Raw genomic sequence first — 24,879 nt, 5'->3', positions numbered from 1 at the left:
AGATCTACTAATTTTTTTTTAACTGTTTTGTTGTTGTTGTTGGAGATAGGGTTTCTCTGTGTAGCTTTGGAGCCTGTTCTGGAACTCGCTCCGCCTGCCTCTACTAGGATTAAAGGCGTGCACCGCCACTGCCTGGCTCCTAGTAACGTTTTTAAAGAAAATATATATCAAGTTCCTACTGAGCAACAAACTCAAAAGAAAACTCAATATAGTATGAATGGGTGGGTACCAGCCTGCCTGTCCCCCACCTCCACCCCCCTCTTTTTGGATGTGTGTGAGAGAATAAGCACAAAAGAACACAGGAAGAGATATCCAATAACACCATTAACACTTAGCATTATGTGGGAAAAAAATCACTTTTAAAAGAATCTTTCGGTTTTTTTATATTTGTGTATGGTATATGTGTGTAGTGTGTGCACACATGCTTGTGGGGTTGGAAATCAGGTGTCTGTCTCTGCAGTCTGCCCTCATGGCTCAACATGCATGTGCACCCTCTCTCTCTCTCTCTCTCTCTCGTTCTGTCTCCCAGTCATTCTGTTTCTCTCTCATGTTTCCACTCTGAGACAGTCTTTTGCTCCCCTCCTCCCCAATAAATCTCTTGCATGAGATCTATTGTGTAGTGTGGTCTCTTAGCGGCACACCTTGGTCCCAACCCACCAAGGTCCCCCTCACTTGATCCTAACATAAGATATGTGTGAAGGGCTGGAGAGATGGCTCAGAGGTTAAGAACACTGGCTGCTCTTCCAGAGGTCCTGAGTTCAATTCCCAGCAACCACGTGGTGGCTCACAACCATCTATAATGAGATCTGGTGCCCTCTTCTTGTAAGCAGGCATATATGCAGACAGAACACTGTATGTATAATAAATAAATCTAAAAAAAAAAAAGATATGTGTGGAAGGTCAGGTTAATGTCAGGTATCTTTCCTTGATCACTCACCATTTTTTTGGAGATTATCTCAAAACACAACACACCAAACCAAACACTAGACTAGCCGGATGGTGGTGGTACACTGGGAACCCAGACAGTACTCCAGCCAGGGAAGCAGGTAGGCTAAGTGTAGATCTTCACCACTTTCCCTGCTCCTACAAATCCAATCCCCTGGTCTCATGCCCAGCTCTGCAGCACAATACATGCAGCAGCCTCCCTTACCCTGCCCTCATCTCTGTCTATCACACAGACCTTCCCCTTCTAATCTACCTCCACCTACTCATTGCTCTACCCTAGCAGCCACTCCCTGGGAGCCCACTCTGACCAGGGACTTAAGTGGTCTAACTGCAGATCTCCACCTCTTCCTCTAGTCCTCCAAGTCCAATCCCCCATTCTCATCCTCAGCTCTGTAGCAGACCTTCTGCTGTGGCCTCTCTCTCTGCCCCATTTCCAGGGGACTAAGCAGATCCTGGGGGAGCATCCTGCTTTCCTCCCTCCTGTGGACCCCCTCAGCCTAACACCCAGTCCATCCCCATTCCTAAGCAACAGTTCCCAAGACCCAGAAACACGTTTTACTTGGCAGAAGAATTTCACACAAGGCAACATAGAGTCACCACACTCTCTTAAGAACCAGAGAGGAAACAGAAGTCAAGGAACAAAACACTCACCCAACAAAGACAAGAGTGGATATCTAAATATCTAAATTACATCAACATCTAAATTACAATCTTCCCAATCCCAGATGCCCAGATGCCAGTGTAAAAACACAATCAGTAAAAGTGAGGTCAGTGTCTCCACTAGAGCTCAGCCCAGAAACCCTACCACAGCAGGCCCTGAATATTCCAACACAGATGAATTACAAGACAAAGACTTTAAAACAGTCTGGATGAAGATGACAGAGGTCCTTAAAGAAACCTACAAAAACACAGAGTGGAAGGAAATGAATAAAAACAGTTCCAGACCTGAAAGTGGAAACTGAGGGAAATCTGGAAATGAAGTTTAGGAACTTGAAGGGGAAGCTCAGAGGTAGGCATCATGGACCTAATACAAGAGATGGAAGAGAGAATCTCAAGCACTGAAGATAAGAAGAAATGGATAGATCAGTCAAAGAAAATGTTGAGTCTAAAACAATACAAAACAAACAAACAAAAACTTCTGGCACAGAACATCCAGAAAATTTGGTACACTATGAAAAGACCTATTCTAAGAAGAATAGGAAGAGCCAGGCAGTGGTGATGCACACCTTTAGTCTCAGCACTCAGAGGCAGAGGCAGGAGGATCTCTGTGAGTTCAAGGTCAGCCTGGTCTACAGAGTGAGTTCCAGGACAGCCTGTCTCAAAAAACAAAACAAAACAAAACAAAACCCCAAAAACACAAAAAAAGAAAGAAAGAAAAGGAAAAGAAGAAGAGGAATAGAGGAAGGAGAAGAAACCAAGGTCAAAGGCCCACAAAATATTTTCAACAAAATCATTGAAGAAAATGATCCCTAACCTAAAGGAGATGCCTATCAAGCATACAGAACACCAAGTAGACTGGACCAGAAAAGAAAGTCCCCTTAGTACATAATAATCAAAACACTAAACATACATAACAAAGAAAAACTATTAAAGCTGCAAGGGAAAAAGACCAAGTAACATATAAAGGCAAAACTATTTGAATTATACCTGCTTTCTCAATGGAGACTCTAAAAGCAGGACGGGCCTGGACAGATGTGCTACAGACTCTAAAAGACCAGAGAGGTGCCGGGCAAGACCACTAAACCCAGCAAAATTCTCAGTCACAATAGATGGAGAAAATAAGACACTCCAAGAGGACATTGCAATTCTTAACATCTATGCATCAAACACAAGGACACCCAAATTTGTAAAAGAAATACTACTACAGCTAAACTCATATAACGATCCTCACACAGTGATAGTGGGAGATTTCAATACTTCACTCTCACCAATAAACAAGGTCATCCAGACAAAAACTAAACAGAGAAATGCTGAAGCTAACTGAAGTTATAAACTAAATGGACCTAACAGATATTTACAGAACATTTCACCCAAACACAAAAGAATATACCTTCTTCTCAGCACTTCATGGTTTCTCCAAAACTGACCACATACATGGACACAAAGTAAGTCTCAACAGATACAAGAAAACTGAAATAACACCCCACATTCTATTTGACCACCACAAATTAAATGTAGATACCAACAACAGAACAACAGAAAGCTTGCAAACTCACGGAAAATGAATAACTTACTACTGGATGAAAAATGAGCCAAGAAAGAAATTAAATACTTCCTAGAATTGAATAAAAATGAATACACAACATATCCAAGCTTATAGGACACAATGAAGGCTGTTCTAAGAGGCAAGTTAATAGCACTAAATGCCTACATAAAAAAATTGGAAAGATCTCATAATAGTAACTTAACAGCACCTGAGAGCTCTAGAACAAAAAGAAGAAACACATATAAAAGGAGTAGATGGGCCGGGCGGTGGTGGCGTACGCCTTTAATCCCAGCACTCGGGAGGCAGAGCCAGGCGGATCTCTGTGAGTTCGAGGCCAGCCTGGGCTACCACGTGAGTCCCAGGAAAGGCGCAAAGCTACACAGAGAAACCCTGTCTTGAAAAACCAAAAAAAAAAAGGAGTAGATGGAAATAAATAATCAAATGCAGGGCTGAAGTCAGTAAAATAGAAACAAACAAAAATATACAAAGAATAAATATAACAAACAATTAGTTCTTTGAGAAAATCAGTAAGACTGACAAAACCTTACCCAAATTAACTGAAAGGCAGAGCGAAAATACCCAAATTTACAAAACTAGAAAAGAACAGGGGGACACAGCAACAGACACCAAGGAAATCCAGACATACGGACATAAGGACATACTTTAAAAGCCTGTACTCCATCAATTTGGAAAATCTAAAGGAAATGGATAATTTTCTCGATACATACCACTTACCAAAGTTAAACCAAGATCAGACAAGCAATTTAAACAGACCCATAATCTCTAGTGAAATAGAAGCAGCCATCAAATGTTTCTCAACCAAAAAAAGCCCAGGGCCAGATGGTTTTAGTGCAAGTTCTACCAGACTTTCAAAGAAGAGTTAACGCCAATACTTCTCAAATTATTCCACAAAACAGAAACAGAGGGAACATAACCAAAGTCATTTTATGAGGTCACAGTCACCCTGATACCCAAACCACATAAAGATCCAGCAAAAAAAAAAAAGAATTACAGACCAATTTCCCTTATTAACATAGATGCAAAAATTCTTAATAAAATACTTGCAAACTGAATCCATCAAAAAGATCATCCATCATGATCAAGTAGGCTTCATCCCAGAGATGCAGAGATGGTTCAGCATATGAAAATCTGTCAATGTAATCCAACATATAAACAAACTGGAAGAAAAAAACCCACATGATCATCTCATTAGATGCAGAAAAAGGCCTTTGACAAAATCCAGTATTCCTTCATAATAAAAGTTCTGGAGAGATCAGGGATACAAGGGACGTACCTCAACATAATAAGGGCAGTTACAGCATGCCTATAGCCAACATCTACTTAAATGGAGAGAAACTCAAAGCAATTCCATTACAATGAGGCACAAGACAAGGTTGTCCACTCTCTCCATACCTATTTAATATAGTACTTGAAGTCTTAGCTAGAGCAATAAGACAACTGAAGGAGATCAAGAAGATACAAGCTGGAAAGGAAGAAGTCCAAGTGTCCTCATTTACAAATGAAACAATAATATATGTAAGGGGCCCAAAATTCCACTGGGAACTCCAACAGCTGATAATCACTCTCAGCAATATATTGAATACAAAATATTTTTTACCCACTACACATCTGATACAGGGCTAATATCAAAATATATAAAGAACTCAAAAAGCTAGACACCATCCTATTGCTGTGAAGAGACACCATGACCACAACTCTTGTAGAAGAAAGTGTTTAATTGGGTGGCTTAGTTTCGGAGGTTTAGTCCATTATCACCATGGCAGGAAAGTGAGCATTCTACAACACGATCTGCAGGCAGAAGCAACAAAGAGATTACAAAGCCCAGGGACACACTTCTTCCAACAAGGACCCACTTCTTCCTCCTAATCCTTTCACCCTAGTGACTAAGTATTCAAATCTATGAGCCTTTAGAGACCATTCTCATTTAAACCACCACAGCTAGGTATCAAGAAACAACCCAATTAAAACATGGGGTACACAGCTAAATAGAGAATTCTCAAAAGAGGAAATTCAAATTGCTGAGAAACACTTAAAGAAATGTTCACCATCTTTAGTCCATCAGGGAAATGCAAACCAAAACTGCTTTGAGATTTCATCTTATACCCATCAGAATGGCTAAGATCAATAAAAAGAAATGACAGTTCATGCTAGCTAGGATGTGGAGCAAGGGGAACACTCACCCATTGCTGGTAGTAGTGCAAATTTGTACAGCCACTATGGAAATCAGTGTGGTGGTTCCTCAGGATCTACCTCAGGATTGATCTGCCCCAAGATCCAGCTACACCACTCTTGGGCATATACACAAAAGATGCTTCATCCTACCACACAAACACTGGCTCAACCATGTTCATTGATGCTCTATTCATAATAACCAGAAACTGGAAACAACCCAGATGTTCCTCAACAGACAAATGAATAAAGAAACAGATAATGTACCACATTAAAAAATGTGGTATAACAACACAATGGAGTATTTTTACTTAGCCATTAAAAAAATGGCATCATGAAATCTGCAGGTAAATGGATGAAGCTAGAAAAAAATCATCCTGAGTGAAGTAACCCTGACCTAGAAAGACAAATATGGTGTGTATTTACTTGTATGAGGGCATTAGCTGTTCAGTCAATGATAACCAAGCTACAGTCTGTAGAATCATAGAGTTAGGTATAAAGTTAGGAACAGATAGATCTCTTTAGGAAAGGGAAATAAGAGTTATGGATGGATGTGGGGGCTGGAATGGGAGGATCAAGTGGGAAGAAACAGCTAGAATTAAGGACCCTTTGAAAGGTAGTATGGAAACATAATATAGCAGAAACCTCCTAAAATATATACATATAATGAAGGTGATCTAAATGAAATCACCAAGTAATAGGGAAGACAAGGTCCCAACTAGCCACCTCTTGTCACCAAATGAAGCTTCCAGTACTAGGATTGGGCTACATTTGAGTTGTTGGCCAAAGGGGTCCCATGCCAATCCTCAAACAACTCAGGTTGTTGGCAAGACTATAGGTTGCTCTCCACAACCTGACAGAAAGGCTGCATTGCTGAAGATCATATCTATACAACTCATTGAACATGGAGAAGTGGAGCTGGTGCCTACAAGCTGGTGCCTTCACCTCAACATTCTAGTGTCTTTGGGATAGGAAGGTACTCTGTGCACTACCAAAGAGAAATGTAAACACAAACCCTTGGATCTACAATGATGCCCTGCCTTCAAGTTATGCTACGGTAACAGTGGCACAAAGCTTGTGGGAATAACCAACCAATATCTGATTTGACTTAAAGCCCACTCCATGAAATGGATCCCATACCTGACACTGCCTGGGTGACCAAGAACCAGAGCCTAGATAGCTGAGGGACCTAGGATAAAACCAAAAACTACTGGTTTTGTTGTTGTTTAAAGGTATCAACAAGATGACATCTGCTCTACTCATAGATGTAGAATATTATTTTAAGGTGTGTTACTGCTACAGGCCGCAGGAATATATATATTATATGAACTCCGCTGATTATGGCAAAGCCACTACCTGAAGGGATCAAGGAATTCCTTCAGAGGAAGCCAAATTCCAAGGAACTTTTGGTGTTATTGGCTTGTTATACATCAGCTGTATTCTGTTATGAAAATCATGTGTGCCTTCATAGTTTTCCCAATTGATTTTTCCCTAAGAAGTGCTAACAGTGTGGACCAATCACTCTCAGGACATATACATTCAAGGTATTTGGACAACAGCCTCAGGAAAGGCTTCCTTCCCCCAGCCCACCCGTTTCTCCCCTTTCAGCACTGGAATCAGATCTCTCCCTTAGCCACTTTCAAGGACTAACAGAAATAACAGTCCAGACCACCATGCTAGTCTCCTGATTTAAGGTAAATTCCACAAGGAGACACCACCTACGTGAGGTGGACCTTAAGTAATAGCTTTACACAGTTTAGCTGGGACCCTCCTTTCTTACAGATTTACTAACTTTATAGACCCCTAACTTCTTACCTAGCCACTTCTCAGAATGTAGACCCAGCACACAGACCCCCTTTTCCATATACTAACCGGTCACTAGCTCTCAGTTGACCTCCTCTTTTACCACTCCCATTTTGGATTGTAAAAGAAAGCCTGATGGTCACTGCCTGAGGAAAACTCTTACCTGCCTTTATGACCCTGTAGAATTCAAGCCTGGTGACCTTGCTCGACCAGGAGATTGCTATGGCTCAGGTTTATAACTGGATTTCTAGGAGACTTCGGAGGAGGAATGTAAAGGACGGAGAGAATAAGGAGCCGGAGAAGAGAAAGGAGAATGAAAGAACTAGATGGGTAAGAACTGGAGAGGAACGAACTGAGACTAGATTAAAGGGCTAGAAGAGAGTACTGAAGAGAGTACTAGAGGAACAAGATGGAAGATGAGGAAGAGCCAAATGGGGAAGAACAAGATGAGAGAGGAGGAGATGGGAGAGGAGGAGATGGGAGAGGAGGAGATGGGAGAGGAGGAGATGGGAGAGGAGCTGATATGGGAAAGAACTAGATGGATGAGAACCTAGAAGGGGCAGAACTAAGATGAAGGGATTTAGATAGAACCTAGAGGGGACAGCAGATAAATGTAGAGAGAAATCAGGCAAGAAAGGAGCTAAAAATGAGAGCAGAATAGAAGCTTGTAGACAGAGAACTGACACAAAATAATAAGGTGTATGAACTAAGGAGTTTCATGTACATAGATTCATTTCTTTTCATCAAAGATTAATTATCAGCTGGTTGTAGATTCTTCCCAGACCCTGGGAGGAGACTATCGAGGGGCTGGACACCCATAGTCCTCGATATGCTACTTTTGTTTATGTTGCATTTGTTTAACTCTGTGAAGTTGTGTTACTGTACCTGTCTAAAATACCCGATGGTCTAATAAAGAGCTGAATGGTCAATAGCCAGGCAGGAGAAGGATAGGTGTGGTTGGCAGATAGAGAGGATATAGAGGGAGAAATCTGGGAGGAAAAAAGATCAAAGAAGTAGCCAGAGAAGGAGGAGGACATCAGGGGCCAGCCACCCGGCTACACAGCAAGCCACGGAGTAAGAGAACAGGAAAAGCCCAGAGGCAAAAGGTAGACAGGATAATATAAGTTAAGAAAAGCAGGCCGGGCGGTGGTGGCGCACGCCTTTAATCCCAGCACTCGGGAGGCAGAGCCAGGCGGATCTCTGTGAGTTCGAGGCCAGCCTGGGCTACCAAGTGAGTTCCAGGAAAGGCGCAAAGCTACACAGAGAAACCCTGTCTCGAAAAACCAAAAAAAAAAAAAAAAAAAAAAAGAAAAGCTGGTTAGAAACTAAGCCAAGCTAAGGCTAGGCTTTCATAAATAAGATTCATCTGTGTGATTTATTTGGGAGCTGGGTGGCAGCCCCCGCCCAAAAGCAAAAAGCAAACAACAACAGTGGGCTGTCGAAGATGAACCAGGTCCAGCAGTTAAGGAAAGCTTGCAAGAAACAAGCCAAGCTAAGGCCGGGCATTTATAAGTAATAATAATCCTCCATTTATAATTTATTTGGGAGCTGAGTGGTGGGTCCCCCAAAAAAGAAAAACAAACAATACATAGATTGGTGCCTTGGCTAGCCATCAGAGAAGCTTCTTCCTGCAGCAGATGGAACAAATAGTAACCTACAGCCACACAAGCAGAAAGTGACAGACCTTGGAACACTCAGCCCTAAATGGGAGGACTATCAAATCCCTCCTCTGAAAGCTCAGGGAACCCCGAGGAAGAGGAGGCAGAAAGAGGGTAAAGAGCCAGAGGGGATGGAGGACACCAAGAAAATAAGGCCCTCTAAGTCACCGTGACCAATGTACATATCAACTCAAGAGACTAAGGCAGCATGCACACAGCCTGCAGGGGTCTGCACCGGGTCCTTTGCATATACATTATGGCTTCCAGCTTAACATTTTTATGGGATTCTGAGTGTGGGAACAAGCGAGCCTCTGCTTCCTGCACCTTCTCCTGGGCTCTTTTCCTTCTGTGGTTTGTCCTGTCCAACTCTGATGTGACAGTTTTTGTTTTATCTTTTTCTATTTTATTTTGTTATATATTTATTATTAGCTCTCAAAGTCCTGTTTTCTAATGAGAAATAGAAAGGGAGTGGACTGGGACGGGAGAGGATGAGGGGAAGAACTGAGAAACTATAATCAGGATTATTAAGTGAGAAAAAAATATTTTCAGTAAAAGGGGGGAAATATCATTCAGGGAGGCTCGGTCATTTTCAAAGCAGTTTGGTTTATTTTGGGGGGACACTTGGGAAAAAATCTGGTAATGAAGTCTCATTATAAATTTCTCACAAGAAAAAAAGAAAAAATGGAAAATACTCACTTTCACTTACTGCAGTTATCAGAACTTACTCATGTTTTGTATTGTTTCTGCTTGGTTCTGAGACCAAATCTCACAGTACCACCAAGGCAACAAGCAGTCTGTCCTCTCACATCAGCCTCGAGTAGGTGAACTACAGGCAGACACCACCACACCCAGCTTATTATACTTTTTTTTTCATTGTCACAACCATCCTGATTTCCCTGTTTTTAATTTTAGAAAAAATTCATAGAAGTAGCCGGGTGGTGGTGGCGCACGCCTTTAATCCCAGCACTCGCGAGGCAGAAGCAGGTGGATCTCTGTGAGTTTGAGGCTAACCTGAGCCTGGGCTATAGAGTGAGTTCCAGGACAGGCACGAAAACTACACAGAGAAACCCTGTCTTGAAAAATAAAAACAAACAAAAAAAATTAATAGAAGTAAAGCAACTTATAACTCACTTTGCTGGCAAATGAACCTAAGTAGTATACAAATCCACTCAAAAGAAACAGGAAAGTAACTGGAGAGCCCTCACATACAAAACCTGTACATCAGAACAGCTATTTTACTCATTTTGTTTGGGGAGGGAGGGAGGGAAGGAGGGAAGGGAAGGAGGGAGGGAGGGAGGGAGGAAGGAAGGAAGGAAGGAAGGAAGGAAGGAAGGAAAGAAAAGAAAGAAAGGAAGGAAGGAAGGAAGGAAGAAAGAAAGAAAGAAAGAAAGAAAGAAAGAAAGAAAGAAAGAAAGAAAGAAAGAAAGAAAGAAAAAGAAAAGAAAAGAGACCAACATTGTCCTTACATTCAAACACCCTGAAATCCACACAAGTTCTTTCAGGATACTTCACAGCCTTTTCATCTCATTTCCCACGCTGCTTACTATGAAGGAGAATTAAAAAATGCAGTGTTTTGTGTGACAGGTCATTGTCTTTTATTTCTAAGACAACCAAGACACCAGATCCTATCCCCTAATTCAGTAAGGCTGTCTTATGTCAGATCATCTCAGGGAAGATTTAATCTAGAGGGAACACTGACTTCACAATGGCACACCATGGTATTACAGGTCTGTTCGCCCAACCCTGCATGCAAGTGGAATCAATTTTTAATTAACTAGATTTTACTTTCTGATTGTGCTCTTTATAACAAATGATGGAAACACATACAAAAATAAAAAGCGTGCGAATATTTTAAGCTTTCAAAAAAAAGCTGTACTTACACAATTTCAGCACTGTCTTCACAGAAGTCAATGTGCAATGTCACGGGTTTTGTACAGTAAAGTCTGAATTTTTTTGCTCTATAAGGAAGCTGCATAAAGGATTCTACCGCAACTCGGATGCTTAAAGGTAAAATACAAATAATTCTATTAGAAGTAAAAATTACACATAATAAATTCATTTAAAGCCCACTTATATAATTAATATCTCTATATAGAAGACAATTATTCCTTTTCCTGATATAGCTACAATGCTTAGAGACATCTGGCCATAAGCTGTTCCCAATGGAGCAAAAGACAACTTAAGTTGTATATATAAAGGTCTACATATTATACATAATCTATGTGATTAAAATTCCATGGCACAGCAAAAACTACATCTAATGAGGCTACAAATGGTGAGAAATGCTTGACTACCAATTGAAGAAGTCTATTTGAAATTTTATTTTTTATTCTTTTAGATAAGGTCTCACCTAGTTCAGACAGGCCTGCTTCCATATCCAAGTGCTAGGATTACAGGCATGTGTTAGAATCACCATGCTGCTATTTAAGATTTTAAAATCCCAAATTCAGGCAGGTGAGGTGCCACCAAGGCTGCTGACTGAGTGACCTCTGAAGACAGCCACGTGGGGCTCAGAAGGGAAGGAAGGAAGAGGACTGACCCCGCAAGCTGTCCCCTAACCTCCATATGTGTACTGTGGCTTAAATACCAACCCCCACACACAACATGTCAGGATCACAGAAAAGTTCCCGTAAACAGGCAGATGTCGTCACAAGAGCTGGAGGACTAAGATTTGATAAATTACACGATTTTTCTTTAGGCAAACTACAGGTCACTTTAACCTATCACATTTAAATATCAACTGGCTCTCTTCCTGGGTCCCCACCATTCCCTCCATGGACAACTACACAGGCTGGTTATCTAGAAAAGGTTAGAAAATGGTGGCTGTACTGAACTTCTTCCTGGACTCTTTCATCATGTAATTCTCTTGTCCTAAAAAAAAAATCGAAATTGTAAAGCTGTGGACACAAGCTGCTTCTTCCTGCACTCTCTGTAAACCCTAATGTCCCATTTGCCACATGTCTGATGTAACTGCAGTCTACTTTGTACAGTGCCTTAGCCACGGGAAAAGGGTCCTCATATTTACTTAACTGACCACCTTTATTCTGGGAAGGACACTGGAAAGGTTGGCACAAATACAAAGACTGGCCTATTAGTTTCAGTAAACCATGACATTCAGCTCCAGAACTGGAGCAGCCTGCCCAATGGACATTTGGCTCCTGTGTCCTGCCCTCTCTGTGTTATGCCAGATAACCAAGAACATATGCTTGCACACTTTGTCCTGGGTACCCTAACAGTGGTCTGTCTGCATCCTTCTCCTCTATGAGACAAAAAGTTTCTACTCTTGGCAGCATCATTCTTGAACCAAATCTCCCTCTAAGACCTCTGGTGTCCATGAACAAGCTAAGGGAACAGACCAGACAGCGGTTGACAGAGGCACCAAGAGATGCAGAAAGGCTTGCCTTATGCTTTCAGAACAGAAGCCACCTGAGCCCCATTCTGACCACTTGTGCTCCCAAGCCTCTCCTTACTTTAAAAATTGACATTGGTTTTGTTGGAGAGATAACTTAGCAGTTAAGAACACATGCTGCTATGGCAGAGGTCCTGAATTTGGTCCTATCCACCAACATCAGGTGGCTCACAACTGCCTTAACTCCAGCTCCAAGGATTCAATGGTCTTCTGCCACACACACACACACACACACACACACACACACACACACACACTACACATGTACACATAATTAAAACACATAATTTTTTTTAAGACAAGAATTAAATGTGCTTCCTTTGTTGACATTTTCCTTTAAAACTGCCATTTGTCTCCTTAAGGCATATAAGGCAAAATGAACACATATGTACTTTTTAGATTTTACTGGAATATACTTGGCAAAATCCACAAGGAAACACTCTGCCAGGTAATGGTCTGCGGAAGAGATGATGGACTTAATCACAGCCCTGCACCAGCACTTCAGCTCCTGACAGTACACCACACACACCTGCAAATGAAAACAAATCTCCAGTCACACATGAGACGTCAGAAGTCCCTCAGCTCATCACAGTCTAGAGCTAAGGAGTCACTGCCCGTGAGGACAGAATTTCAGGGAATGTTTTCTTACTATAGCAGTTCCCTTTCATCGCTCACAGTTAATTATAATCTGAAAAGATGAATGAAAGTTCCAGAAGTAAACAATTCATAACTTTAATTATCCTCTGCTCCAAGTCGCATAAGGAATTCTTACACCATCTTGCTCCACTGAGCCTAGAACATGAATTGCTCACTTGCCCAGGACATACTATGTAACAGTACTGGCCTCTTAATCACTTAGAAGTCATCCTGTCTTAGACATCAGGTCAGCTGTCATAGGACTGAAGCACTTGGTTCAAATAACTGTCATTTCACCTAAAAATAGCCCTAGAGCAGATTTTTATTATAGTATATTGTCATGGTGATGTTACTTTATTATTGTTGCCAGTGTCTTTGTAAATTAAGTTCTGCAGTAACTCAGATCTCCAATAGTCTTAGCAAGGTAGCTCCTTAACCAGGCTGTCTCTACAACATGCAAGTTAAAATGCACTGTTCTCTTCTTCAGTCAGAGAACAAAGCCTACGAATGATAGTCAGAAACTTCAACCCCTGGAACTTTTCCTCATGGCCTCACACACTTTAATATCTATTTTTTGTCTGGCATAAACAGTTTCTGGCTTTACGACCGAATGAACTTTGTCTTCTGGGGTTTGTTTGGGCAATATACATTGTGTGGGAGCCCATAACTGACTCATAGTTTCCTAGTATGAATCTGAAGTCTATTCTGAGTCAATAGAATTCAAGCTTGCTTGCTCCAGGGCTGTGAGAAAGTCCTGATTAGCCCACAGAATCTCCTTGAAGGACTGTGAGACAGTCCTGATTAGCCCACAGAGTCTCCTTGAAGGGCTGTGAGAAAGTCCTGATTAGCCCACAGGAAGGAACACACTATCTAACTAGACGCAGGCTGCTGATGCCAGTCGGAGGTACATCGAGATAGAAAAAGAAACTGCCTGCTCCTTGACACAAGGCAGGATGGATAGTGGTTGAATGCATGTGCTGTGCACTGTCCTACCTCTGTCCTTCAAACTGTATATAAGCTGGCTGTGAAATAAACTCGGCATTGACCGGCAGACCTCTCGACTCTTTTCTGTCTTCTTCATTATCTCTTCAATCCACACGCCTCTACCCAGCTAACCAGCTGACTGTCGGCAGGCCCGACAACACTGCCTGCCATACACTAAGTCTTCAAAAACTACTGGCTGAATACCTGCAGCTGCTCTTAAAGGAACCACCCTGATGATCCTTACTGGACCACAGGGCCCCACCAGGCCACAGGCCACTTGACTGGCAATCCACACCCAGGCCAACCATGTGTGACCACAGGCTTTTATAAGGCCACCCTGCAAACTGAAGTTGGAAAATACAGTGCAGCCATTCCACAAGAACTTTACAGTTCAAAGGTCAGTGGCTGGAGAGAATTCTGGCAAAGATTGAGGGCAACTTTTATTGAATGCCAAAATCAAAGACACCTGTGGGATACGTTGCACAGTTAACATCCACACTCAGCATATTTTGAAACTCTTATTCTACAGCAGTCTATCAAGTATAACACTGATCACACATAATGAACAGGATGTAGCTCGGTAGTGTATCGGTATGCAGACATGCGGCTTCAATCCCTATTATTCAAAACACACACTTTCTGGTGGTGACAACCTCCCTATAAAAACATGCCTTCTCCTTCATGCCTCTTCAAGAGACAAAGAGGGAACACAAGAGGCAGTGCCTGGCAGGGCTCCCATTCCTATCTCATGGATGTGAAATGCCCAGGATGCTGTACGGTTACCATGGTCTTGAGCCATGCACAAACTGCACTCTTGCATGATGCCTGATGCCCTATCTTTTGTCAGCCACATGCAGAAAAGCAGCTTACAGAAAGATGTTCCTTCTGGGGAAGCAGCACCAAAGCCCCTGGATTAAGGGCATCTGACAGACACACTAGCTTTTGAAAAAGAAAAGTCACAAAGATGAGAACGGCACCGTGAAGTGCAAAGGGCCGCGGCCCAGTCCACAGGCACAAAGATCAAGTGCAAAGGGCCGCAGCCCAGTCCACAGGCACAAAGATCAAGTGCAAAGGGCCGCGGCACAGTCCACAGGCACAAAGATCAAGTGCAAAGGGCCGCAGCACAGTTCACAGGCACAAAGATCAAGTGCAAAGGGCCGCGGCACAGTCCACAGGCCTGCATGAAGCTCGGATCCCATCACTAGTACAAAATAAAAATTAAGTAAATAAACAGAGAAGACGGAATACTAGATAACTGGGCACCAATTACTAAGATGAAAAATTGTAAGAATAAGAATCATTCTTAAGAGAGCTGGAGAGATGGCTCAGAGGTTAAGAGCACTGGCAGCTCTTCCAGAGGTCCTGAGTTCAATTCCCAGCACCTACATGGTGGCTCACAACCATCTATAATGAGATCTGGTGCCCTCTTCTGGCATAAAGTTGTACATGCAGATATAGCACTCATACATAAATTTCAAAAAAATCATTCTTAAGTGTTTACACTACAAATTGTTTCTTTATTTTCTGTTTGGTTGTTGTTGTTGAGATTGGGTCTCTCTACACAGCCCTGGCTCTCTTGTCTGGACCTCATAGAGATCCGCCTGCCTCTGCCTCCCCCAAGTGCCACCACACCCAGCTAACTATCTCATACTTTGTTAACAAAGGAGGGAAAATTCTACTTTTGGATTTATGAATCCTAACTCAGAATGCAGAGGGACTGAGAAAAATCTTCTGTCAAAAACACAAATCAGCCGGGCGGTGGTGGCGCACGCCTTTAATCCCAGCATTCGGGAGGCAGAGCCAGGCGGATCTCTGTGAATTCGAGGCCAGCCTGGGCTACCAAGTGAGTCCCAGGAAAGGCGCAAAGCTACACAGAGAAACCCTGTCTCGAAAAACCAAAAAAAAAAAAAAAAACACACAAATCAAAGAGCTGATCTAGGCAGTGGTAGCCACTACTGAATGGAGAGACCATTAAGTAGACCACTGATGGTAATGTCAAGGGTGAGACCAGGCTGTCGCAATCTCCGTCCACGGGCAACCTCCCAACATAGCCTTATCTCCCAAATTAATACAACAGAAAGCTCACGGCATAAATATTACTGAGGGAAAGAGAGATCAAATCTATTTAAACATTTCACTATGCTATCAGTCTACACGAAATACAGAGGACAAAGGGGAGGGTTTAAGAGTAAACAGGCATCTGAAATACACAGACAGATGCACATGCACACACACCTTAAAAGACCAGCTGACCACTTTCATTTTTCAAGCTAACATTTAGTGTCACATGAAAAATAATACACCATGTTACAGTGATAATGGGGGGGGACACAAATATTTTCTAGTTTTTTCTCAAAACAAGCTTATAAATCTCTTCCTATCACACTACTGTAAAAGCCCACTCTCCTGAAAAAGGCCTGACAAGAGACTGTGGACAATGGAGTTTATGTTGTAAGAACACAGAAGGGCCACGGCATGGAACAAGTAGAATAAAATAACACAAGTTGCCCAAAGCCTGAGTAACAACAACAAAAAAAAAAGAAAGAAAGAAAAGAAAAGAAAAAAGAAAAAAGAGGCACCAGCATTAACTAAAATCCCATGTCCTGTTTGCTGAAGACTCTCCATGTACATGTTGGGTCTAGAGTATTCTGGCTCCCAGCCCCAGGAAGATGACCATGTGCTTTTACAGTCAGGGGGTGAGATAGCTCTGTCAGTGAAGGCCCCTGCTGCAAGGCCAACCAAGTTTGATCCTGGAGCCCACACGGTTGGAGAACCTTGCCCAACCATCCTCTTCCAAGACTAGGTTCTAGCTTAGGCAAAGTAAACTAGCACCAGGCAATGACAGGAGCTGCTGAATATCCCAAGGCTTTCACCATCTAGGGAGAGAACACTTTGCATTTTGAGTGCTGTTTTAAACACTGACATCGAAGCACATTTAGGCCTAATGACAACAGAAGAAGGCACATACCTGCCCTTCTTCCAGCATTAATGGCTTTATTTCTATGTCTTGACACATGCTGTTATAGAAGTCATTCATGGCACTGTTTAGTTTTTGATAGTCGACTTCTTGTTCTAAAAAATGACTACATCCTTTTATAATTACCCAGAAGCAACCTGGATCTTCAATCTGTAAATATTTAAGAAGACAAAATAATGTATGATTTAGAAGTAGTCATGTGATGTAAAACCTCAAGTCACAGTAACTATTTCCTTTTTTTTTTTGGTTTTTCGAGACAGGGTTTCCCTGTAGTTTTGCGCCTTTCCTGGAACTCACTTTGTAGACCAGGCTGGCCTCGAACTCACATAGATCCTCCTGCCTCTGCCTCCCGAGTGCTGGGATTAAAGGCGTGCGCCACCACCGCCGGCCACAGTAACTATTTCTAACATTAAGGGATCTAACAAATCCTTGACAAACACTTTTGTCTTAAATGGTCAGATTGAAGCAGATATAGTGGTGCATCTATGTGAGTTTGAGGCCAGCCTGGTCTACACAGTGGGTTCCAGAACAGCCAGAGCTACATAGTGACATCCTGTCTTGAAAACAAACAAACAAAAAATATAAAAACAAAAACAGGCAACAAAAACAAAAAAGGTCACACTGAAGATAAAATCCCCAAGCACATAGACAAGCATAGGCAAGCAATTCTCAATTATGTGCACAATTCAAAACCAAACAGGATACTAAGCATGGCAGCACACATGTATAATAGTAGTACTCAGGAGGCTGAGGCAGGGGGATCACAAGTTCAAAACCAGTCTAGACTATGGGTCTAACTCCTGTTTCAAATTCTACCCCCCCAAAGCAAACAGATGCCCTTGCTCTCCAATATTTCAAAATATACATGATATACATAAGCAAGCCATGGGCAGTATTTATAACCTTTTTTTAAGAAAGAAAAAAATCTGCTGGGAGTGGTGGTGCACGCCTTTAATCCCAGCACTCAGGAGGCGGAGGCAGGTGTATCTCTGTGAGTTTTAGGCCAGCCCAGTCTACAGAGCGAGTTCCAGGACAGCCAGGGCTATGTAAGACAGATCCTGTCTTAAAACAAAACAAACAAAAAACAAAAACAAAATAAAATAACATAAGTGTGGGAAGCCAAGGAAGCTCTGAGTGAGTCTGTAAGGAGCAGATAAAGTCCTAAGTAATGTGTATTGTTGACATGGGCACAGGCTTGTCATGGACACCAATGCCTCAGACTCATGGGAGTCAGCAAAGCCTTCCTCTGGTTGGAGTGTGGATGGTGACAGTGTGTATAAAAACTAACACGTACAGCTTCTTCCTCCTGGATGACTGCAACTCAAGAAGGCTCTGATACCAAGACTCCTTTTGGACTAGCTAAGCCCTCATGCTCTTGCTGTACGTCACGAACTCACTGAGGTTCTGCTTGAGCATAGTTGTTGCTGCTCCATCAGAGTGCACACAGCCCACCATATCCCAGTCTTTCAGTCCATGTGTCTATGTATCTATCCCTTCTTCATTCACCTCAGTCATGTTAAGTCCAAAGTCACACAGGATGCAGTGCATGTCGACATTCTATTATTTATTCAGAGAGAAATGGGGGCTGGAGATGGAGCTCAGTTGGTAACACACTTGCCCCGTATGTCTGACATTTTCCTCTCATCTCCAGCATGTCATAAAATGGGAGGAGTTGGCACACACCTGGAATCCCAGCACTTAGGAGGCAGAGGGAGGAGGATGGGGGTTCAACAACATCCATAGTTACACAGGGGTTCAAGGGCTAGAGGGAGGGTGGGGGACGGACGAGGACTGAAAGAAAGCCAACGAGGAGCTGGGATACGGTTCAGTGGTAGATTGCACTTAACTAGCATGGGCAACGCCAAAAAGCTGGGATAGGATAACAGATAAATCAAACAAATATAAATTATTACCTGGGGAAAGGGGAGGGGGGAGTAGAATATTAAAGTCAGAGCTATCTGAATTTATCTTGTTATACATTATTATTTAAAAACAATCAGGGCAGTGAGATGGCTCTGCCATAAACGTGCCTGACTGCCGCCAAGCCCCGAGTGGTTTGATCCCTGGAACCCAAAAAGTAGGAGAAAATTCCACAAGTTGTTAAGTTGTCCTCTGACCTCTACATGCCTGCTGCCGAGCACACACACAGAGAATAAATTAAAATGGAATAAAAAGACCTACAAGAGATGAAGAGAAAGCAGCAGCTAAGACCACTTGCTCCCCTTCCAAAGGACCTGAGTTCATCCCCAGACCTCAAGCCTGGGAGCTCAAAACCACCTGTAACTCCAGTTCCAGATGATCGAATGCCGTCTTCTAGCCTTCAAGGATACCATCACACACGGTATAACCCAGATACATATAGTCAGTGTTCTGTTGCTGTGAAGAGACACTATGAGTACGCAACTCTTAAAAATGACAGCATTTGGCAGAGGCAGACAGAGCTGCGGCAGAGGCAGGGTGAGCGGTGGCAGAGATGCAGTTGTAATAAAGACCAGAAACTGAGCTATTACACGCTGAGGAGTTAGTGAAAACAAGGAGAATAAGAACCTGGAACAGGAACGCCTTTAACCCCAGCACCCAGGGAAGGAGCCATCTCCGTGAGACGTGACTAGAACGGATACAAGCACTCAGTCTGAGGCCAACCCAGGGCCCAGCTGCCGATCCTGCGAAACCCAACAACTTGGAAGTGTTGGTGAGATTACCCTACTAAATAACCTGTTCAGCTGAGATCCATTCGGGAGAGGACTCAGAATCCTACAGTCTGCAGTCTGAGGAAACAAGATCAGCTGAGGAGTTGACAAATGAGCAAAACGTGACCTGAGAACACAAAAGAGGGTGCCGACCAGTCACCGAACCAGATCACTAGACTCATAAGCTTACACTACACCGACTGGGAACAGCTGCTCCCAAAGAATCAGAGCCCAACAGCACTGATTTAACCAAGAACTCCTAGTGCACCAAGACTATCAATTAGAATAAGAGAGGCAACTTCAGACACAGACACCACCTATACCGAGCAGGAGATGAGATGAGTAGACGCCAGTGCAAAAATACAGTCAACAACATACAGACCTATATGACAACATCAGAACCTAGCAATCTTACCAAAAGCAATCTACAGATTCAATGCAATCCCCATCAAAATCCCAACACAACTCTTCACAGACCTGGAAAGAAAAATACTCAACTTCGTATGGAAAAACAAAAGACCCAGGATATTATACAGCTAAAAGAATCCTGTACAATAAAGCAACCTCTGGAGGCATCACCACCCCTGACCTCAAGCTCTACTATAGAGCTATAGTAATAAAAACAGCTTGGTACTGGTATAAAAACCGACATACAGACCAATGGAATCGAATTGAAGACCCTGACATTAATCCACACACATATGAACACCTGATATTTGACAAAGAAGCCAATCTATACAATGAAAAAAGAAAGTATCTTCAACAAATGGTGCTGGCATAACTGGATGTCAGTATGTAAAAGATTACAAATAGATCCATATCTGTGACCATGCACAAAACTCAAGTCCAAGTGGATCAAGACCTCAACATAAATCTAGTTACACTATACTTAATAGAAGAGAAAGTAGGAAGTACACTTGAATGCATTGGCACAGGAGATCACTTCCTAAATATAACACCAGCAGCACAGACACTGAGCACAACAATTAATAAATAGGACCTCTTGAAACTGAGAAGCTTTTGTAGGGCAAAAGACAGTCAATAAGACCAAAAGACAGCCTACAGAATGGGAAAAGACCTTTACCAACCCTACATCTGACAGAGGACTGATCTCCAAAGTATATAAAGAACTCAAGAAACTAGACATCAAAATACTTAACAATCCAATTAAAAAATGGGCTAAAGAGCTAAACAGAGAATTCTCAAAAGAAGAATCACAAATGGCTGAAAGGCATTTAAAGAAATGCTCAACATCCTTAATCATCAGAGAAATGCAAATCAAAACGACTCTGAGATACCACCTTACACCTGTCAGAATGGCTATGATCAAAACACTAATGACAGTCAATGTTGGAGAGGATGTGGAGCAAAGGGAACACTCCTCCACTGCTGGTGGGAATGCAAGCTTGTACAACCACTGTAGAAATCAGTATGGCGGTTTCTCAGAAAATTGGAAATCGATCTACCTTAAGACTCAGCCATACCACTCTTGGGCATATCTTGTGGCTCAATCATACCACAAAGAAACATGCTCAACTATGTTCATAGCAGCACTATTTGTAATAGCCAGAACCTGGAAACAACCTAGATGCCTGTCAACTGAAGAATGGATTAAGAAAAAGTGGTACATATACACAATGGAGTACTACTCAGCAGAGAAAAACAATGACAGCATGAAATTTGCAGGCAAATGGATGGAACTAGAAAATATCATCCTGAGTGAAGTAATCCAAACCCAGAAGGACAAACATGGTATGTACTCACTCATAAGTGGATTCTAGATATAAAGCAAAGAACAATCAGACTGCAACCCACAGAACCAGGGAGGCTATATGGCAGGGGGTACCCTAGGATGACTGTGGCTTAGAATAAGTTTTTGTTTTACTCAAAACATAAAAATAAACAAAAAACAAAAAAAATAACAGCATTTAATTGTTTCTGGCTTACAGTTCAGGGGTTTAGTCCATTATCAGCACGGCACCGCGCAGACAGGCAGACATGGCGCTGGAGAAGGAGCTGAGAGTTCTACATCCAGATCCACAAGCAGGAAGAGAGAGCCAGTGGGCCTGGCTTGGGCTTTGAAAACCTCAAAGCCCACCTCTTAAGACACTTCCTCCAACAAGGAAGTTTGCAAATCTTTTCAAATAATGCCCAGTGACCAAGCAATCAAATCTATGAGCCTATCCTTATCCAAACAATCACACATACAAATAAAATTTAAAACTGCACAAAGTATCATTTTTAGAGATAAGCTAGAAAGTGAAAAAAGTTAAATTTGAATTAAAAACACCAATTAAAACCACCATTGATTTTGCAAACGCATGTTCTACCTCTGCCTGCTGAGAGGAGGGACTAGAAGCAACAAGACACCACAACTCTGCATCCTACACACCAGAGAGCAGGGATACAAGTTTGATGCAGTATTTTTCTACTCTTCTGAAGGTGTGATTTTATTATTTATTTATTTATTTATTTATTTGGTTTCTCTGTGTAGTTTTGGTGCTTGTCCTGGATCTTGCTCTGTAGCCCAGGCTGGCCTGGAACTCACCACCTGGCGCTGCCTCCCAAGTGCTGGGATTAAAGGCCTGTACCACTGCTGTCCGGCTATTATTATTTTTTTTAAGGATTTATTTATTATGTATACAGTGTTCTGTTTGCACGTATTCCTGCAGGCCAGAAGAGGGAGCCAGATCTCATTACAGATGGTTGCGAGCCACCATATGGGTGCTGGAAATTGAACTCAGGACCTCTGGAAGAACAGCCAGTGTTCTTAACCTCTGAGCCATCTCTCCAGCCCCCTATTATTATTATTTTTAAAGACAAGATTTCACTATGTATCCTGACTGGCCTGGAACTGGCAATGTTTCAGGCTGGCCTCAAACTCACAAAGATCTACCTGCCTCTACCTCCTGAGTGCTGGGATTAAAGGTGTGTACCACCATGATTGGATGTGTGAAGGGTTTTATAATAATGGGGGGGGGAGACATCAGTCATTCTGATTTTGTAGTCTGTAGTCAAATAATTAATAGCAAAAAGTCACCTTCATGCTTAATATAACAAGGAAGGGACAAAGCAAGGTCCAGTAAAACCAGTTAATAGGCATATGAAGAATGTAACCATGACACACGGCCAAGAAAAGTCACTAGGCAGTGACCCCAGGGCTGGGGGTATAGCTCAGTGGTAGGCACTTGCCTAATACCTCAAGATTCAGAGCTCTACCTTAGAAAGGGAGAGAGGGATGACACCCAAGTTGCCTAGATGCTTAACTGGCAAGGACTTGAAAGTAGCTCTTACAGTAAGCTCGAGAACTTAAGGACCAGATGGCTACAGTGTCTAAAGAAGCTTAGTTATGAAATGGGACTTTGCCGTGTTTTGGGTTTTGAGACAGAACATCACATAGCCCAAGGTAGCCTCCATCTTCTGAGTGCTAGGCTTACAAGAGTGTGCCACAGCACCCAGCTGTATTTACAAATGGGAGTAATCATCCTGTGAAAAGATGCCTGGTGGGCTGTAGAGATGGCTCTGGTTAAGAGTGACTGGTTCCTTGCTCTTGCAGAGGACCTGAATTCAGTTTTCATCCATTTCCATCACCCACATCGGGTGACTCACAAAACTGCTTGGAGCTACAGCTCTGAGGGTACCTGCACTCATGTGCACATATCCAGACACAGACACATAATAAAAAATAAAAATAAATTTTTAATGATGGTTGGGTGTCGGAGTGCATGACCTTGATCCCAGCACTGGAGGGCCAACCAAATACAGGTGGATCTCTGTAAGTTCTAGGCCATCTTGGTCTACATAAGGAGTACCAAGCAAATCAGGGTTACAGAAGTGAGACCCTAAAATTAATTAATTAATTAATTAAAATAAGCAGGGGACGGGTGGTGGTGGCACATGCCTTTAATCCCAGCACTTGGGAGGCAGAGCCAGGTGAATCTCTGTGAGTTCGAGGCCAGGCTGGACTACAGAGCGAGATTCAGGACAGTCACCAAACTACAGAGAAACCCTGTCTTGAAAAAACAAAAGATTAAAAAAAAAAAAAAAAAGAGCCAGTAAGCTGATTCAGTAAAAGGTACTTGCCAACAGGCTTGACTTCAGGTCAGCTGTCATGCATTCTCACACAGGTAACACAAATGTTAAAGTGACTGTACCAAGGTCACAAGGGCAAATTTTACATAATAAATTTAATTGTAACAGATCAGTTCACCAATGAATATTTAATTTTTGGGAGGTGGTATCTGTGAACTAAGTTCTCAGGATGTAGCCCTGGCTGGCCCGGAACTCACTGTGGTTTTTCCTTCATGCTCCACTGAGAACCCAGTTCCTAATACTGGATAGTTGAATGCTACTAGCCTTTGCCATCGCATCTGCAACCGACATTACCAGGGTGTGCAACTGTGTCCCTCCCTGGCTTATCCAAAAGCGAGCCTCGGGCAGCTGGGCTTCAGGAACCCCAAGATGGCAGCCGCACGTGGGGAAGCGCCTCGAGGAAGGTGGCCGGTGCGCCTCACCTTTAGCACCAGGACCTCCAGCATCCCGCCGACGCCTCCTCGTCCTTCTCGTGCAGAGTCCCTTACACCAGACAGCTCTCTGAGTGCCACAGCTCGCGTCCCTCGCCACTGAGGACGCTGCAGCCTGGCCTGGGGCACTAGGGACCTCGCAAGCTCCGCGCACGCACCTTCAACGGCCCGCGCTGTTCACCCCGCGCCTGCGCACAGGCCTCGCGAGGGCTAGAAAGCACCTGGGCGCCAACGGCCTGGATAACGGCCTGGCTGCGTACAGCGCCTCCCTGAGGCGTGGCGGTGAACTACAAGGTTAGAAAGGACACAGTCCCTCTCCTCCAATGCACAGTCTTACTCCACCCTCCCCCCCCCCCCCCGTTTCCCTCCCTCTCCCCAGGATGGAGTGGCTACATGCATGCCAAGGCTTTAGCAGTATTGCCTGCCACTACCTTTGGACCAGCTTCCATCCTCCATCACACTGCTTCTGTTGGATCTCTCTCATATCAATACCTGACTTTGGCTTGCAGCCATGGTACCATTTTCTAATCAGCCACTCAGGTCTTGTGGCTTCCTGGCATCATTTCCACCTGACCACATTCCAGACAAAGCCCCACCTCCTGAGCCAGGTTCTGCCCACACCTGTATTTCATTGTTGTGCTAGCACGGGGCTTCTTTAAACTCCCCATTTTCTCATCTCGTATTGGGGGATAGCGTTTCTGAGTTAAATGTGATCGATCACACTGTGAAACGAAGGACACTCAGAAGCACAGGGAAGGTTAGCTGTCAGTGCTCTCCGGCATCGCCAAAAAACAAAAGAAAGTGGAAAAATAGTCCATTAAAATTAAAGGAACCACGACTCTAAAGAGGTGATAGACC

At 43.0% G+C, this 24,879-nt stretch overlaps 1 protein-coding gene across 1 annotated transcript in view; it reads right to left on the bottom strand.

Annotated features, from left to right (window-relative positions):
• Positions 1-24,534, bottom strand: part of Tdrd12 (tudor domain containing 12) — an 84,191-nt gene extending 59,657 nt beyond the window's left edge. The window contains exons 1-5 of the mRNA XM_052760253.1: positions 24,514-24,534; positions 24,180-24,308; positions 16,800-16,958; positions 12,604-12,740; positions 10,683-10,802 (exon numbers count right to left, since the gene is read on the bottom strand). Coding sequence (XP_052616213.1) covers positions 10,683-10,802; positions 12,604-12,740; positions 16,800-16,958; positions 24,180-24,308; positions 24,514-24,534 — 566 coding nt within the window. The remainder of the gene's footprint in view (positions 1-10,682; positions 10,803-12,603; positions 12,741-16,799; positions 16,959-24,179; positions 24,309-24,513) is intronic.
• Between the last annotated feature and the right edge of the window lie 345 nt (positions 24,535-24,879).

The sequence above is a fragment of the Peromyscus californicus genome, unplaced genomic scaffold (assembly GCF_007827085.1).
Source record: "Peromyscus californicus insignis strain IS unplaced genomic scaffold, ASM782708v3 Scaffold_4__1_contigs__length_199733344, whole genome shotgun sequence".
NCBI lineage: Eukaryota > Metazoa > Chordata > Mammalia > Rodentia > Cricetidae > Peromyscus > Peromyscus californicus.
This window is presented reverse-complemented; position numbering and strand designations above follow the sequence as displayed.